This window comes from Mastacembelus armatus, chromosome 13, assembly GCF_900324485.2.
Source record: "Mastacembelus armatus chromosome 13, fMasArm1.2, whole genome shotgun sequence".
In the NCBI taxonomy this organism is placed as follows: domain Eukaryota; kingdom Metazoa; phylum Chordata; class Actinopteri; order Synbranchiformes; family Mastacembelidae; genus Mastacembelus; species Mastacembelus armatus.
In genome coordinates this window covers 6,462,086-6,477,904 of record NC_046645.1, presented here as the reverse complement: position 1 = coordinate 6,477,904, position 15,819 = coordinate 6,462,086, and the positions used below count along the sequence as shown (strand labels likewise).

Sequence of the window (15,819 nt, the reverse complement as noted above, 5' to 3'; positions counted from 1 at the left end):
TGACATCATGTTGTATTTTTGTTTACACTCAGTGAGAAAACATTTATGGAATATTATCACAGAAAAGTTAGGTGTGGAAAGTTGAATCATGGTATTATTCATCTTAGCAAATGTTAGTGGATTGGTTTATTCATGGATGTATTACTGAATGGGACTACTGGGCAAGGCCTAGGGGCTCAAGGGGTTAGGGGGCCTCTAGACAAGAGACAAGGGGAAGTGGTAACCTTTCTGTTGGAAAATCAAACAAATGACTGCAAAAAGCCACAAAATGAGAAAAAATACATGTAAATCTATACAAAGTGACTTTTAAAGGAAAAGATAACACCACTAAAGACAGAAAAATGACTGCAGAAATATGCAAAGCAGCCAAACAAAACATAACACTACTAAAATAAGTAGGAAATGACTACAACTAGGAAAATGAGTAAAAGTTGCCATTAAAGAGACAAAAACATCCACTGCCTCCTAATCAATTCATGGGTGTATTTCACAGCACTGTTATATTCCTCTTACCTGGAAAAGTCATATGGTCTATCTCAAGTCTAAAGACACCCTTAGTTACCCAGCTAGCTAGACCTTAAATGCTAAAGAAAAGCCAGTCACAGCAATTTGATTAAAAATAGATAGATACACGTTGTGTTGAGGACGAGGCAGTGTTGTGGTCTCTGTCCTCCCCAAATTCCTGAGAGTCGTCTCCTCTCCGCTTCACGCTCCAGCCCACCACATCAAAGAGTGTCCTCTGGTCCACACAGCTGTTCACAGAACCAGGAGGGTTCAAGCACAACCAAGGCCTACATGTCTTACATTGTGGGAAAATAAATCTGAGTATCACTGGACTATCTATGGCAGTACATGCTAGTGCTCTAATTTAAGCTTAAACTGAGAGAGAAGCTTCAATGAACTGACTTTGGTGTTTAAACAATGGTTATAGATGGTTAAGCTGGTTCAAACTCTACAGTAATCCAGGTGCTGCCTGTGACAGCATATGGTTCTTTATTATTTATCACTCATTTATTCAAGGTATTTTTTATTTTGTCTGTAAATAGGATTTAATCACAAAAGAAAAGAGAGAACGAGGCTAGGGAAAAGAACTAAATTCATATTTTCTACCTTATCACATGTACAGCTTCTTGAACATTATATAAGATATATCAAGGCTACACATTTATTTTATTTTATCTCTAGCTTGTAACTGCAAGGCAGCTTTTCCCTATGAGCTGAGTACAGTATCTGCTGCTCATGAATCAGTCTGCAACAACTGCAGGAGCTTATCTGCTCTCAAATATAACCTCAACTTTAATGTGCTTTGGGAAACACTACCAGTATTTGAGAAATACTGAGTCAGCACTGAAATGTACAAGTTGCACAACACACTTGTCAGTCTATTAACCAAGCATAGCCATAATGACTATCTATCTCCTGGTAAAGCATTTCCCTGCAACTTCTCATTCACTGCTGTTTTCTTTGCAGTTCACAGAGTGAACTACCCTCCTCCCTCTCTCTGCCACGCTTGACATGTGCTTCCCCACTGAGCACTACTTAAACAAATTACTCTCTATCTCTGTGAGTGTGTTCTGCAGTCAGTTGCATGAGAGTGTGGACGCTTCTGGGACAGCTTTACAATGAGAAAGGAGGCCAGGTTAATTCGGTGGATCTTCTATATTGTTGTTGTGGCTGCTTTGTTTTTCCTGGGTTTCATTATAGGTAAGACAGACACTTTAAACAGGGCACCAATCTAAATCAATACTCTACTGAGTAAAGCAAAAAACACTGAATTAATACTAAGGCACTTGCTAAAATTGTATAATGAAATAAAACCTTTTTTTAGTTCATTCCTGAAAAATGAATCTCAGAAATGATCAAATCTACTCAGAGTTGCTGAATCTTGAAGGAGTGTTGTTGTGTGTGAGTGTTAGTTTGTCACTACTCTGAAACATTTCATGGCTTTGTGCTTATAGCAGATTAATACACGTTGTCCATAGCTACAATCCCCTTTAATAGATCTCTTCTAAAATAATGAGAAGCTTGTAACCAGACAGTGCAGTGAATGTTATGACATACTTTCTGTATGTTTCCTCCTACTGTGTTTGAACTGTACTATGAAAATGGTTAGTGGAAAAAGTCATTTTGTTGCATTATAATGTCATATGCTGATAACTTCCCTACCAAATCACACTGTTTGTTTGATGTGTGCCATAGGCTGGTTTGCAAAGCCTACAGAGCCAAACACTGCAAATAACAATGTTTCAAGCAAGAATCTCAGGGAGTTTCTGGATGAAATGCAGTCAGACCAGATCAGAGAGCACCTAAGGTAAAAGTTACTACCAATAAGCAAGCTGTTATAATTATTTATATGAGTGGAAGGTGTTTTTTTTTTTTATTTCAGCAAGGAAATAAAATAGCTTTAAATTGGTGTTGGTTTGCAATCAATGAAGAAAGGTCATGGTGACAAATGTTTTATTGTTCACTACAATATATTGCTGGATGGTTGCAATGAAAGTGGTGCAAATGTTCATAGTTCAACAGACCAAATGTTTTGCTTGTGCAGCAACACAGTTCTTGCCTCTAAACAAATGACACCAACCCCCATCATCCTTAAGCCTCTTAAAGCCCCCGACTCGTCAGCGAACACTGACCAAACATTGTTCACACACATACTTATATTTTAGTGCTGCTGTCACAGCACAAGGGATGAGACACCCACTTTAAAGCAGCTTATGGGGAAATAAAAGAGGACAAATGGGTGTCATCTAACTGCACTCATGTCCATAACATGCTATAAAGCTATATGTCATAAAATTTGCAAACACTACTCATATGCTACGATGCTAAATGTTAGAAGCTAAATGTTACAAGCTAAATGTCAGCATTTTCATTCATCCAACAATTTTGCTGAATTTGTGAAAGACATGATGTCAGTGTAAGATAATGTCATGCTGTCAGGTTTACCTGACATACACTATAATCATTTGTGTCCAAGCATAATGTCATTATGATGGACCATGATGACATTTTAATTTTCTGCTCAGTTGAAGTCAAGAATCAAGACCAACAGCTTCAAATGCATGCATTTCATTTTTTTACTTTAGATATCATGAATGCATTTATTTCTCAAAAAATCTAAAAATATATATATAATATCAAAAAATAAAATCCAAGATAAAGAAACAATTAGGAACAAACAAGCCTCACAAGGGTTGCAAACTCCCAAATAGTGTTTGTTATTTTCCCACAGCTTTCAAACTGTCTGGCCACAAAACAAAATGTTCATTCTTTACGCTTCATTACTAACTGTTCCTCTCCACAGGAAATTTACACAACTCCCCCATCTGGCTGGTACAGAGCAGAACCTGAAATATGCAGAGCAGATCAAGAAAGAGTGGCAGGAGTTTGGCTTGGACTCAGTGGAGATGGTCCCCTATGATGTCCTGTTATCCTACCCCAACAAATCACAGCCAAATTATATCTCTATAGTCGATCATCTCGGCAATGAGGTACAGTTCATCAAAGACAAAAATCAAGACGATCAAATTTGTAAAGAGAGCATGGAGTTCAATACAGTCAAACACATACCTACTGAAAAGGGATGAATGCAGGAAAAAACATTAACTGGCAAGTAAATTAGTTTTTGCACATGTATTTCAACCATAATATAAAATAGATGCCTGTTCCTACTGTACCTATTGATTTGTTTAATATTACCACATGCATGTCTTGTCTTCACAGTGAGAAACTAACTTTAATATATACTTTAGTTTACATTTTGTAATATTAATCAATTTTACCCCTTTAAGCCCTCTGTTCTGCACTCCATTCCTCACACCCTGCTGACTAAACTTTCAAAGGGACTGTGATTTTCTCACACACATTAAAACAACAACACTAAGTGAAGACAACCTCTGCACTGCTTCACGGCCTATTTGGAGAAATAATAAAGTTGCAGTGCGCATGTGGAGCTGACACCTACATTAAAAACAGTGCCACATACGGCTCGGGCCTCCTCTCCACCTCCCTAGTGTTAGTCTTCACCACAAAACTGCAAGATAGCTCATTCAAGTCCAAGGTCCTTTTATAGCCTTGAGATAAACCTCTGTACAGCATAGAAGGAAAACAGATCAGGGTTTACTGTTAAAGAATACTGCAGGCATGCAATGCAGTACTTAGAATTTACATTTCCACTATTCAGTAATAGGTTTCCTCTGGTCACCTTTCAGTAAACAGCAATCAATGGCGATTTTCATTATGTATTAATCTGCTGATTATGTTCTCATTTAATTAATTGATTTGTTAAAAATAGTCAAAGGTCCCTGTTGCAATTAGCCAGAGCCATCTTCACTTCACACTTTAGAAGCTATTCATATGTATAATTTTCATTTCTAAAGTAATTTTCTATTTCCTATGAATGTATCTCACCTCATTGTCTCTTTCTCAGGTTTTTAACACCTCTTTGGCTGAGCCGATTCCTGATGGTTATGAAAATATTTCTGACATTGTGCCTCCATACAGTGCCTTCTCTGCCAAAGGACAACCTGAGGTGATGTACACACAAGCATCCATGTGATACAAAATGATGTGACACTTTACACTATAGGAGTCAAATAAGTGACTAATTACAAGAAAGCTAGTTCATGGAAGTTACAAATGGTATACAATGATGCTTTGCAGGTGCTATTGAGGAAACCTAGATGGACTAGTGCAAGTGAAATGTTTGTGACAGCAAGAATAAACACCTTGCAAGCTCTATTACATAATCTCATGTATAAATCTATCTGTAGGTTGAATGAATATGACAACAGTATTATTTTGTGCCTGACTAATGCTGGGTTCAGTTCAATACATTACCAGTCTAATGTTGTGGAAACACTGGTACCTGTTGTCTTTTTAGTAAGTCTATTTGAATATTGGATTGTTGTCCATGTGCTGTCTGTGTTTATCCTTGTTATTGGACTATTAGTCTGGAATAAAAGTCGAATTTAAAAATTGAATTGAAGTTAAACTGGATTACAGACTTCAGACAACCTTATCCTTGATTGTTAAAAAAAACAAAAAAAAAACACATGCCTCCTCTTTCTGTTTTTCTCTCTAGGGGGATTTGGTGTATGTGAACTATGGCCGTACAGAAGATTTCTTTCAGTTGCAGAGGGAGATGGGCATCAATGTAACTGGGAAGATTGTCATCGTTAGATATGGGAAAATATTCAGAGGGAATAAGGTGGGGGTTTTTAATTCACCACACTGGGGCATTTGAAAAATATTTTCAAATTCCCACATACTTTGACTGTCTGTCATGATGTCCACACAGTAGACAGCAATAAAAAAAATTTGAATATCATCAAAACAGTACTTGGTGTGTCTCTCCACCAGGTGAAGAACGCCATGTTAGCTGGAGCACAGGGGATCATCATGTTCTCAGACCCAGCAGATTACTGGGCTGCTGATGTCCAGGTAGCGTATTGTGCATAACTTTGGCCACAATATTTTTGTGTTAATTTGTGGATTGTGATCTGAATGTGCATGTGTCTATGTACTTTGTGGCTTTTTGACATGGTGTTCAAAACTTAATATAACACAGGCAATCATGCAGTTCTTCATATCATGACCAGAGAGCCCCTAATGGGCTGATACAGTTCTCTGTCATCAGCATAACAGTGAAAAGAAATACCATGGAGTCTATCTATTATCTATTATCATGTCTATGGATAATATGTTCAAGGCTAATTCTGTACAAAGAGAACAAAACTGGTCCTGGCATTGACCCCTGAAGGACCCCATTCTTGATCGTGGAAAAAGATGACATGTAATTATTCATCAAGACACAAAACTTCCTATTCAACAGGTATGAGGAAAACCATTTTAATGGATTACCTGTTATTCCTGCCCAATACTTCAGCCTGTGACTGACTGTGTCAAAAGCAGCACTGAAATTCAGAAAACCATAAACTTCTCAAACTCAGAAGCCATAAAAATGTTGTTCGCCAGCTTGAGGATGGCATGATGCAAGCTATGATGCTTGCAAAAACCAGAGTGAAACTTACAAAAATATCATCCTTAACTGGTAAAAGTAGGTCCATAAAAACATATTGTTACTTAAAAAATGTAAGTTTGAAATAGGTATGTTGTACTCAGGAAAAATGTAGCTCAAGCTTTTTAACAGGTTTTAGAACAACCAAGGCACAAGCAGTATAAAAACAGTTAAAACGCAAAAGCCAGTAAGGTGCAAGAATTGCAATAACTCTGACTAAAAACTTAGCTGGGATTTTTACAGTTTTTAGTAACTCAGGTAAAGAGATAAGAACAGAATGAAGGTGCTCAGTGACAGGTGGCAGTATTTACCTGTCACTGGCATTGAGGTGATAGAATTTCTAACTAAAGTCTATTTTATTGATGAAATATGATTTTAAAAAAGCCAGCATGGTCAGGTGGGACGCTAGGACGGACTGGGTTTAAAGTACTGTCATCATGACTGACCTTTAGGAGCTGTGATCAGTGTCAGAATCTAACAGGAACAACTATAAATGATTCATATGCTCCATTAGACATCATTGTTTGTCTTTGGCCACTTACCACATGATTGAAACCAGCAGCAGACGGTATAGAACGTAAACTACCATTGCAACTATTTGAATCCAGTATTCAAATGAGGTTGGTGGATTAAAAATCAAGCATTGATCAGTGTGTTTCTCTGTATGCAGCCCTACCCTGATGGCTGGAACCTGCCTGGTGGAGGAGCTCAAAGAGGAAATGTCCTCAACCTTAATGGAGCAGGAGACCCTCTGACACCAGGCTACCCCGCTAAAGGTGCATATGTTTGTGTGCTTGCACATGACTTAGAGCCTATATGCATGTATACATGTGTGAGTTTCTCATATAGTCCTGTCGCCTCTGTTACAGAATATACCTACAGATTCGGGCTTGAAGATGGAGTGGGACTTCCCAAGATTCCTGTGCATCCAATTGGTTTCCATGATGCAATTCACCTACTGAAGTGAAAATATTTCTTTTTTTCTTTTCTTTACACAAAGTTCATCACAATAACAGGGTTCAGTTTTCACGCAGGGAAATACAATATTAAAAGCTGCAAATGCTGCATTGGGAATTCAGGGCAAGACATTCAAATTTTTATTGGTGTCCCTAAATAAAATGAGCAGCTTATTTGTATTATCTATAGAATATATGAATTATTAACAGGAACATGGGAGGAGAGATCCCACCCAACAACTGGAAAGGAGCTCTAAACGTCTCCTACAGGATTGGTCCAGGCTTTACCAATGACTTCAAGAGCCAGTAAGTGCTACCATCATGTCCAGTCATGCCAAGGTGAGCCTCATAATGTGATTCTCCCTATGGAATCCCAAAGTGTTCAAAATTAAATAAATAAATAGGACATTATGAAAGAACTAATTATTTGTACTTGAATAAAAATACACATTATTTAAATAAATATACACGATTTTATAAAATGACCATGAAATTGTAAAATACTGCAACACATCTTTAAAGTTCAGCTTATTAATAGGAAATAATTTTCCTCCGCGGGCGCATACACAGTCTGTCCACCGTTACTATGTGCTGTTGCTTGTGGCTGAAACAAACGAGCAGCCAATCACATAACGGTTCCAACACTCAAGGCCTTGATTACAGGCAAAGTCATTCTGTTGAAAACAGCATTATAAAATAAAAAGGCATTTTTAACAGCATTGTGAAATAAAAGCTGACATTCAAAAAATGACATTTTGAAAAAAAAAGATGCTGCCATTTTTTTTTGCAAGTTTTGCAATAAATATTGTGAAACAAGCATAATGAAATTATATTTCAGAACAAGGAGCACAGAATTTTAAAAATATATGTTGCATTACTTTACAATTTCATCATACATCTATCCATTATCTATGCCTGGTGGTTGCTAACCAGGGTCACAGGATTCACCTGGAGACTATCCCAGCTCTCTTTGGGTGAAAGGCAGGGGTACACCCAGGACAGGTCACCAGTCCATCACAGAGCCCAATTTCATATATTTATTTTAAAAAAATGTGTATTCTTATTCAAATAATAGGGTATTTCATAATGTCCTACTGTGGTGTTTCATATCTCCCAGCCTCTTTCCTCTCCTGATGATAGTCTCTCCTCCAGCTTCACTGCGGCTTCACTCTGTGTTTCAGTGTTTGAATTGTCTCTCCCCTTTTGTTGCTCTCCTTCTCTTGTTCAGCTTTAATGACTCAGTGGAAAGTAGCCAGTTCAAGTACAATGGGGGTCCTTGTGTGAGAGATGGACATACACATTCACACTAACAATGCACAAGTAGTATTGACTAGGGTATGGGGGTGTTTTGGAGCAAAGACACCCCATAAATATATCGATGTGTTTTCTGCAGGACTGAATTTTGAGTTATAAAACATGCTTCATAAATAACTTTGGGAGAGTTGGATATTTCTCTTTTTCTCTCTTTTCTTTTGTCTGTTTAAATACATCATATAACCACTATGAAGATGTCCCAGAGGCTAAAAATAAATACAAAAACATGAAACTGTTCTAATCTTTTCCCACTTTCATTCTGCTCACATCACAGATTTCCTGTTAATGTAGCTCTGTCGAGCTGTTTCTCCTCCATCTCTTTATATTTGCATCTCTGTCTTGGGTGAGTCACTCTCACAATCTGTCTGTCTCAGGAAGGTGCGTATGAACATCCACACTAACAACCAGGTAACCAGGATCTACAACGTCATTGGAAGGATTAGAGGAGCTCAGGAGCCAGGTACAACCTGCTCTAACCCTTCATCAAAGCTTTCCACAACAATTTACACGCAATCAACACATGCAAGTAATGGCAATGCATGCTAGCCATGATGAAATCATAATTGTAGGTTAAGGTTAGGGTTAGGGTTAGATATGTAATCTTTATTACTAAATCTCCTGGAACTTAATGTAAGACAAAGAAAAACTAAAAAGAGGAATGTGTGTGTTTGATAAGACAGGTATGTGATTCTCGGAGGGCACCGGGATGCCTGGGTGTTCGGAGGAATCGATCCTATGTCTGGTGCTGCTGTCGTCCATGAAATTGTCAGAAGTGCTGGCAAGCTGCTCAGTAAAGGTATAATTTGTCCCCACAAATTATAGTGAATAATTACATTAGTAGACAGTGTGGTTAGAACATGCATGTATGTGCAGGTTGGAGACCTCGAAGGACTATAATATTTGCCAGTTGGGATGCAGAGGAGTTTGGACTCCTGGGATCTACAGAATGGGCAGAGGTACCACATGCATACACTCATACACACAGTGTACAGACATACACACACGTACATGCATACTGTCCATACTTCCTCCTTCTCAACAGGATAATGCCAAGCTGCTGCAGGAGAGAGCTGTTGCCTACATCAATGCAGACTCTTCTATAGAAGGTGAATGGCTTTGTTCTAAAAGAAAAACATGTTAATGCTGAACCAGCTTGATATGACTAATGTGTGTTTGGCTTCCAGGCATGTACACACTGAGGGTTGACTGCACTCCATCTCTACACACTTTGGTGTACAACATCACCAAGCAGGTGAGCATATTTATACACATGCAAAGAAATAGAAAATTAGTCTATGTAGATAACTTATTTCAATCTCTGCACTTTTTTATGCACCTTGTCTCTGTTGGCGTTCATGTGTAGATAGCCAGTCCAGAAGATGGAGAAGAGGAAGTTTCTCTGTATGAGAGCTGGCATAAGAAGGACAACTGGACAGATGACCGTGACGCACCCAGGTACAAAGCTTTACAAGCAGATGTTTGTCCAAGTCAGAACAAAACTTCAGCAGCCATGATAGTAGCACTGATATCAGAATGGAGAAAAGTGTTGAGTGTGTAAAACCAGTGTATCATGTAAAATTTGTTGTTCAATCAAAAACTCATGAAAAGAATCAACTGCATCCCTTATGTTGTTCACTGTGGTGATCTGTAGGATCAGTAAACTTGGCTCAGGCAGTGATTTTGAGGCTTATTTCATCCGCCTGGGCATTGCTGCAGGCAGAGCAAGATACACCAAGAACAAAGTAAGTTTCATGCAGATTATGCGCCTACTCAGTGAATAGCTGTTCTATTTAGTTATTTTTACCATTTAGAAATTTAAATGTATCTGAAATTCCCTGTAATGAATGTGCATTTATATACAGTGGTGTAGTGGCAATATTTGCTTCTGGATATTATCTGCAATGTTACATGTTGAGTTTATAACCTATCTGCCTATAACCATTAGTCACTGTATGTTTTAACTGAGGGAGTTAAGGTCAAGTTAAGTCCAGTTAGGCTGAGGCCAGTTTGACTGTAGCAAAGGTTACTGTGAAGAATGAATTCATTGAAATGTCCCGTGTTTGTGTGTGTGTACTCAGAAAACAGAGCGATACAGCAGCTATCCAGTATATCACAGTGTGTACGAAACCTTTGAGATCGTGGAGAAATTTTATGACCCCTCCTTCAGGAGGCTTTGGGCGGTGGCTCAGGTGAGAGGTGGGCTCATCTTCCAGCTGGCTGATTCCCCTCTCCTCCCTCTTGATGCTAATGAGTACGCAGACTCACTGAGGAAGTACACACAGAGCATCAAACAGCTGGCACAGAGGCATCAGGATAAGATGGAGATTTATAAGGTGTCATTTGGTGAGTCGATTGTGATTACAATTAGTATAAATATTGCTAATATATGAACCTTTAAAGACTCCACCAACCTTGTGAATTTCTCTGCATTAAACGTTGTGTCTCCAGATTCCCTCTTGTCTGCAGTGCAGAACTTCACTGTTGCAGCCAGGGATTTCCATGAGCGCCTGAAGACTCATAACAGAGAAGAGTAAGAGTTTGTTCAGCATGTCGTACATTTTTGGCATCCAAACTAAAGTTTACATGTGTGGAGTAGTTCTGATTTCTGTCTGCAGCTAAATGTTTAGGCTTTCAAAAGATAAGAGTGTGTGTGTGTGTCAGTTCTCTCCAGGTTCGTATTGTGAACGATCAGCTCATGTACTTGGAGAGAGCCTTTATAGACCCCCTGGGCCTACCGGGCAGGCCCTTCTACAGGTTAGTCTCACATACACTCACACACACATTTGGTTTGATCTGTACCAGCTTGGAGTTTCACAAACAAGTTAGCTTCTGCAACCACTAGCTGACAGTGTGGACATTAGGCAAGTTGTAAAACACTTTTAGAGGTTAGAAGTCACCCACTGAGAAAAATCCAAGAAGAATTAGAAACATAACCTTAATTTAATATAGTAGACATTTGTTTTATTTCTGGTTTCTATCTCACTGATGATCACACAACCACTATAATAATAATTCATACTACAGGTTGGTTAAAGCAGACATTTTGGTTTGTCAAAAAAGCACAAGTGTTACTAGTAAGATGCACCACAACCCTGTAATTTTCTTACCCTGACATGTCTAACTGTCTTAGTAAGAAATAGTTTTTGCAGCTGGCACAAGAATGACTGTGTGATGGGTTTGTTTAGCTGGGAGAGGTGCATAGCTCAGAGGGTGGAGCATTGTCTTTCAAATTGTGTGCTGCTATAAGCTCTTAAAGTGCCATTACGTGCCACAATTCACTGCTGCAGTAAATCTGAGCTTTGCATTAAAAAGAAAATCCACAATTTATCCAACTGTTTACAAAAAGTCAGGTTTACATCATATCATTCAACCTGTCATTCCACAATAAAAGTAGCACTAAATTACATCTGTTATCTTCATCTAACACATTTTAACCATATTTTTCACCCTTTCTTATTATTTGGGGTTAACATACTTTTCACAGATGTTTGGTTCTAACAGACTGTTCTCACCCTGTTTATTAATTACATATTAAGTGAAATTATTACAAGAAAGCTGCTGCAGTGTTTGCAAATCTGCCAATAATTCCTGAATGTAACATTATCCCTCTTCTCTCCTTTTTCAGACATGTGATCTTTGCTCCCAGCAGTCATAATAAATATGCAGGGGAATCTTTCCCGGGGATCTATGATGCCTTGTTTGACATTGAGAACTCAGCTGACCCAGAGAAGTCCTGGGAGGAAGTGAAGCGGCAAATCAGCATAGCAGCATTCACTGTTCATGCTGCTGCCATGACCCTGACACCACCTGCATGAAGCACAGTCTGAAGCCACGTGATCAGTCAGACGATAATTATTTTTTTCTCTTCATTAAGTGAAGAGCGGCAATACACTATCTACATCACATATGGTGATGGACGAGCCTCAGTACACTAAATCTCCAAGCACCATTACCACAATGCAATTTGCAAAACCTTTCTTATTCTTGGTTCCTGATCAGTTTGTTGCAGTAATGTTAATAATTTAAGCTTTTAATATTGTTTGTGGTTTTGTAGGAATTGTAGGATTAAAATTGGGCTGAAAAATTATGATGATAAAATGTATTTTTATTTGTATCTATGTTAATATTTTTTAAATGTGTTTTTAAATTTCAATATAGATGTTTTTGCACAACAATTCAATAATAAACCTAAATGAAAACCAGATTTCTGTAGAAGGAAAGGTAAAAGCAGCTTTAATCTGTAACATGTTTGGGTGAATTGTTTGAGCCATGATAGATAATGTCAGCATGAGCTAATGATGCTATAAAGACCTGAAAATAAGAATATAAGTTATAGTCTAGAAGTTATAGTCTAAGTTATAGTCTTTTAATAAGAATATATATATATATGTTTATAGATATGTTTTAGCTAGAATTTTACTACTATTAAAACTAAAACTAACAAAAAACTAATTTTAACCAAAACTTATATACATTTTTATTAAAAGAGTAAATAAATCAAAATCAGGTGCCAAAATTAACACTGGCCACACATTAATTAAAATCAGGTCTAACCTACGACTCATGTTAGCGATATTAAACCAGGACTAGGGCAGGATTACACTTAACCTGAGCCAGGTATGGGATCTGCAGCAGCAGCTGAGTGAGGCCCTGACTGAGAACAACCTGTTGAAGACGCTGCAGCCTCACCACATGGTGGCAGCATATCACAGGTTGGTTGCCTGGTTATGTTCCTCTTCTCTCTCTGTGGTCTAAAAAATTTTTCGCAGTGCTCTCCGGTGACTACTTGCTAATGATCATTCCAAATACCAGGATTTTCGAAATCATTTTACGCCTTTTTAGGCTTAGATGAAACATCAAGCGAGAGCAGGACTGGGTCCAGTCAGCACCCAGCCAGTGAGCAAGGTGCTGCTTTGAGAGAACAGATGTTAGGACTCATGGACCGATAGCGTGGGCAGTTCTCACATGTTTTGCTGAAGCAAACGCCAGAAGAAATTCTCTCTTCATCGATAGCTACTTAAGGTCTGTGTCAGCCAAGGGCACGAACGGGGGAGACTGCAGTTTGAGTCATTTGATCCTGTTATCACAAATGTTAAACACATTGTTTTTCTAGCTCAATGCTCAACATCGATGGAAACTATAGTTTTGTTCTGTTGTTCATCAGCGCAGCACTTTACTGACTGATTGGCAGCTTCAGCTGTCTGTCTCTGCCTTGGGGACAGTGAAGTTCGTTTCCAGCTCCTGGCTGAGTGCATATATGGACAGAAATATCACTGAGCAGGACTGTAGGCTGTAACATATTGGTATGTTATATGTACTGTGTGAAATTTAACCAGCAGAATTTCAGAATGAGGTAAATATGCAGCTACACAGCAAAATAGAAGAAAACAGAAATTTAATTTCATTATTTTACTGATGCCAGTTAATTGAAGTGTGGGAGGAAACCAGAGCACCCGGAGTAAACCCATCATGCAGCTGTGTTGAACATGTGGCGGCCTGGAGAGCTGAAGTCCTGGTAAAGTCCACATCCAGGTGATTTCCTGCTTTAGACAGAAGGTCACCTGGATGTGAAGGTCACCAGGACTTCAGCTCTAGCTCTGATGTGGGGAGATGTAGTCATCTGGAGGAAAACCAGATTAAGGTTTTAATGAGCTGTTTTAACAACACATATATATATGGACGCTCGTCTCATCTAACTCTCCTTTCACCCATAATCCAAAGCTGACTAAAGCGGCCGTCAGCAACGTGGGCCAGTTCTCCCTAAATCCGCGTCTCATTCTCTCCATCCAGCTGAGGCGCTTTGGTCTAACCAAATTCTTTGCAAGGACAAATTCGTTGTTAGGCTGCCGAGATAGGATGTGATTAAAGGCCACATGTGTGCTGCCAAACATTTTTACAAGCTCCCTGATCACAGCGTGCTCGTAGTCCAGGAGACGATCATCGTTGATGTCGAACGAAGTAGCTTTTACCACATCCCAAACAGCTTCTGCTAAATGCCTTACTCTAGCCTTGCTCTAGCCTTGCTCTAGCCTTGCTCTAGCCTTACTCTAGCCTTGCTCTAGCCTTACTCTAGCCTTGCTCTAGCCTTACTCTAGCCTTGCTCTAGCCTTGCTCTAGCCTTGCTCTAGCCTTACTCTAGCCTTACTCTAGCCTTGCTCTAGCCTTACTCTAGCCTTACTCTAGCCTTACTCTAGCCTTGCTCTAGCCTTACTCTAGCCTTACTCTAGCCTTACTCTAGCCTTGCTCTAGCCTTACTCTAGCCTTATTCTAGCCTTAGAGGAATCCTCCAAGCAGGCAGGACAGCGTTTATCTGCTTTCAGGAGTTTGCACACTGTGGAGCGTACCAGCATTTTAACAATCACTCCTCTCTTCCATGCTTGTCTTCTTTTGTACTGATCGACAATACCAAACAAAGATAGAAATTCTATTGAGACGTTTCTAGTACGATGTCATGACATCATTGGGGACGTCAAAATTCTGCCTGAAGCCTTAAAAAACCACAGAAGAAAAATCCACTTCATTCAAAATAACCGATGGTCGTTGTTATAGAAATTAAAATGTTTACCCTCCCTGTGACCTGATCCACCTTACTTTAGTAGAACTGAAACTCTTCTGAATAAGGCCTATTGTGTATTGTGGAAATATAATTGTTGCTCTCAGTGAGCACAGTTTGCTCTAACCTTGACTATTTGATAAGGGCCCAGATGTCTTTCTGTGTGAAACCACCTCCCTTTTGTGTTACCATGAAAACTGACGTGTTGGGCTGCAAACAGCCAGTGACCCTCATGCTGTACCAAGGTGCTGTGTGACTGTTACTCCTTGCAAGTAAAAACTCTATATAATCTTACCGAAGTTCCTCTGAGTCTATTTGTTAAAAGAATTTACCTAACATATCCCCATGACAGAAACCCTGCATCATACCCAAACCTATTTAAACTAAAGATTTACAATAACACAGGGAACAGGACAGCATCATATCATCTGCAGCTCCACCTAATTTACCTTGAGCGCATCATGAAGCACAGGTACACCTGGATGGAAGGTGCAGGCATCTGTGTGCACCCGGAAATACCCAAAGAGGCTTTCGACAAGTTTCGCGCAGAGTCGAGCCCGACAGGCCGGGATGGATAAGAGGACAATGGAACCTATTATATTTACATTGTCACTTTAGAAAGTGATAACTACTTGTCACCTTCTTATGTTAACTGTTAGGGCCATGAATATGGCTCTGGTAAAGTTGCCATGTTACCACTGGGGACTGAAAAAAAGCTTGATTAGAAACACCTAGCTTGACTAAATATTTGTAAGAGTTTGAATCAGCATAAAACAACATCTAGCGTTACTACATCTGGATTCAAGGTTCATTCTTGAGCAGGGTAAGGGACAAGTGTCTTCACAACTACAGTGTATGTGTGGGGACTTGCATTTTAACATTTGCAATACTGTTCTAGCTTTGTTGAACATGGCCCCAAATGTAAACCTGATCCTTCAACCTTTACTGCCCTTGTATTGTTTCTAATGGTTCTG

General features: G+C 39.1%; 1 protein-coding gene across 2 annotated transcripts; it reads left to right on the top strand.

Annotated features, from left to right (window-relative positions):
• The first annotated feature begins 1,476 nt into the window (after window positions 1-1,476).
• naalad2 (N-acetylated alpha-linked acidic dipeptidase 2) lies at window positions 1,477-12,379 on the top strand. Of its 2 annotated transcripts, XM_026299311.1 has the most exons (20): window positions 1,480-1,704; window positions 2,200-2,311; window positions 3,308-3,494; window positions 4,433-4,534; window positions 5,087-5,212; window positions 5,365-5,445; window positions 6,693-6,798; window positions 6,892-6,985; window positions 7,189-7,284; window positions 8,667-8,752; window positions 8,969-9,088; window positions 9,166-9,248; window positions 9,335-9,398; window positions 9,477-9,544; window positions 9,656-9,747; window positions 9,944-10,034; window positions 10,371-10,635; window positions 10,741-10,822; window positions 10,954-11,046; window positions 11,918-12,379. In XM_026299311.1, the coding sequence occupies exons 1-20, from the start codon at window positions 1,623-1,625 to the stop codon at window positions 12,105-12,107; spliced, it is 2,220 nt and encodes a 739-aa protein (XP_026155096.1). In that variant the 5' UTR covers window positions 1,480-1,622; the 3' UTR covers window positions 12,108-12,379. The 2 variants fall into 2 exon arrangements, with proteins under 2 accessions (XP_026155097.1, XP_026155096.1); XM_026299312.1 differs by lacking the exon at window positions 2,200-2,311 and having other exon boundaries at window positions 1,477-1,704.
• Window positions 12,380-15,819: the final 3,440 nt, after the last annotated feature.

What these genes read in the sequence shown, in the direction of transcription:
- naalad2 (XM_026299311.1), top strand. Translation starts at nt 1,623, where the DNA reads ATGAGAAAGGAGGCCAGGTTAATTCGGTGGATCTTCTATATTGTTGTT. An exon ending in ACCAATGACTTCAAGAGCCA is followed by an intron (nt 7,285 to 8,666) that starts GTAAGTGCTACC and finishes TGTCTGTCTCAG; the next exon opens with GAAGGTGCGTATGAACATCC. An exon ending in GATGACCGTGACGCACCCAG is followed by an intron (nt 9,748 to 9,943) that starts GTACAAAGCTTT and finishes GGTGATCTGTAG; the next exon opens with GATCAGTAAACTTGGCTCAG.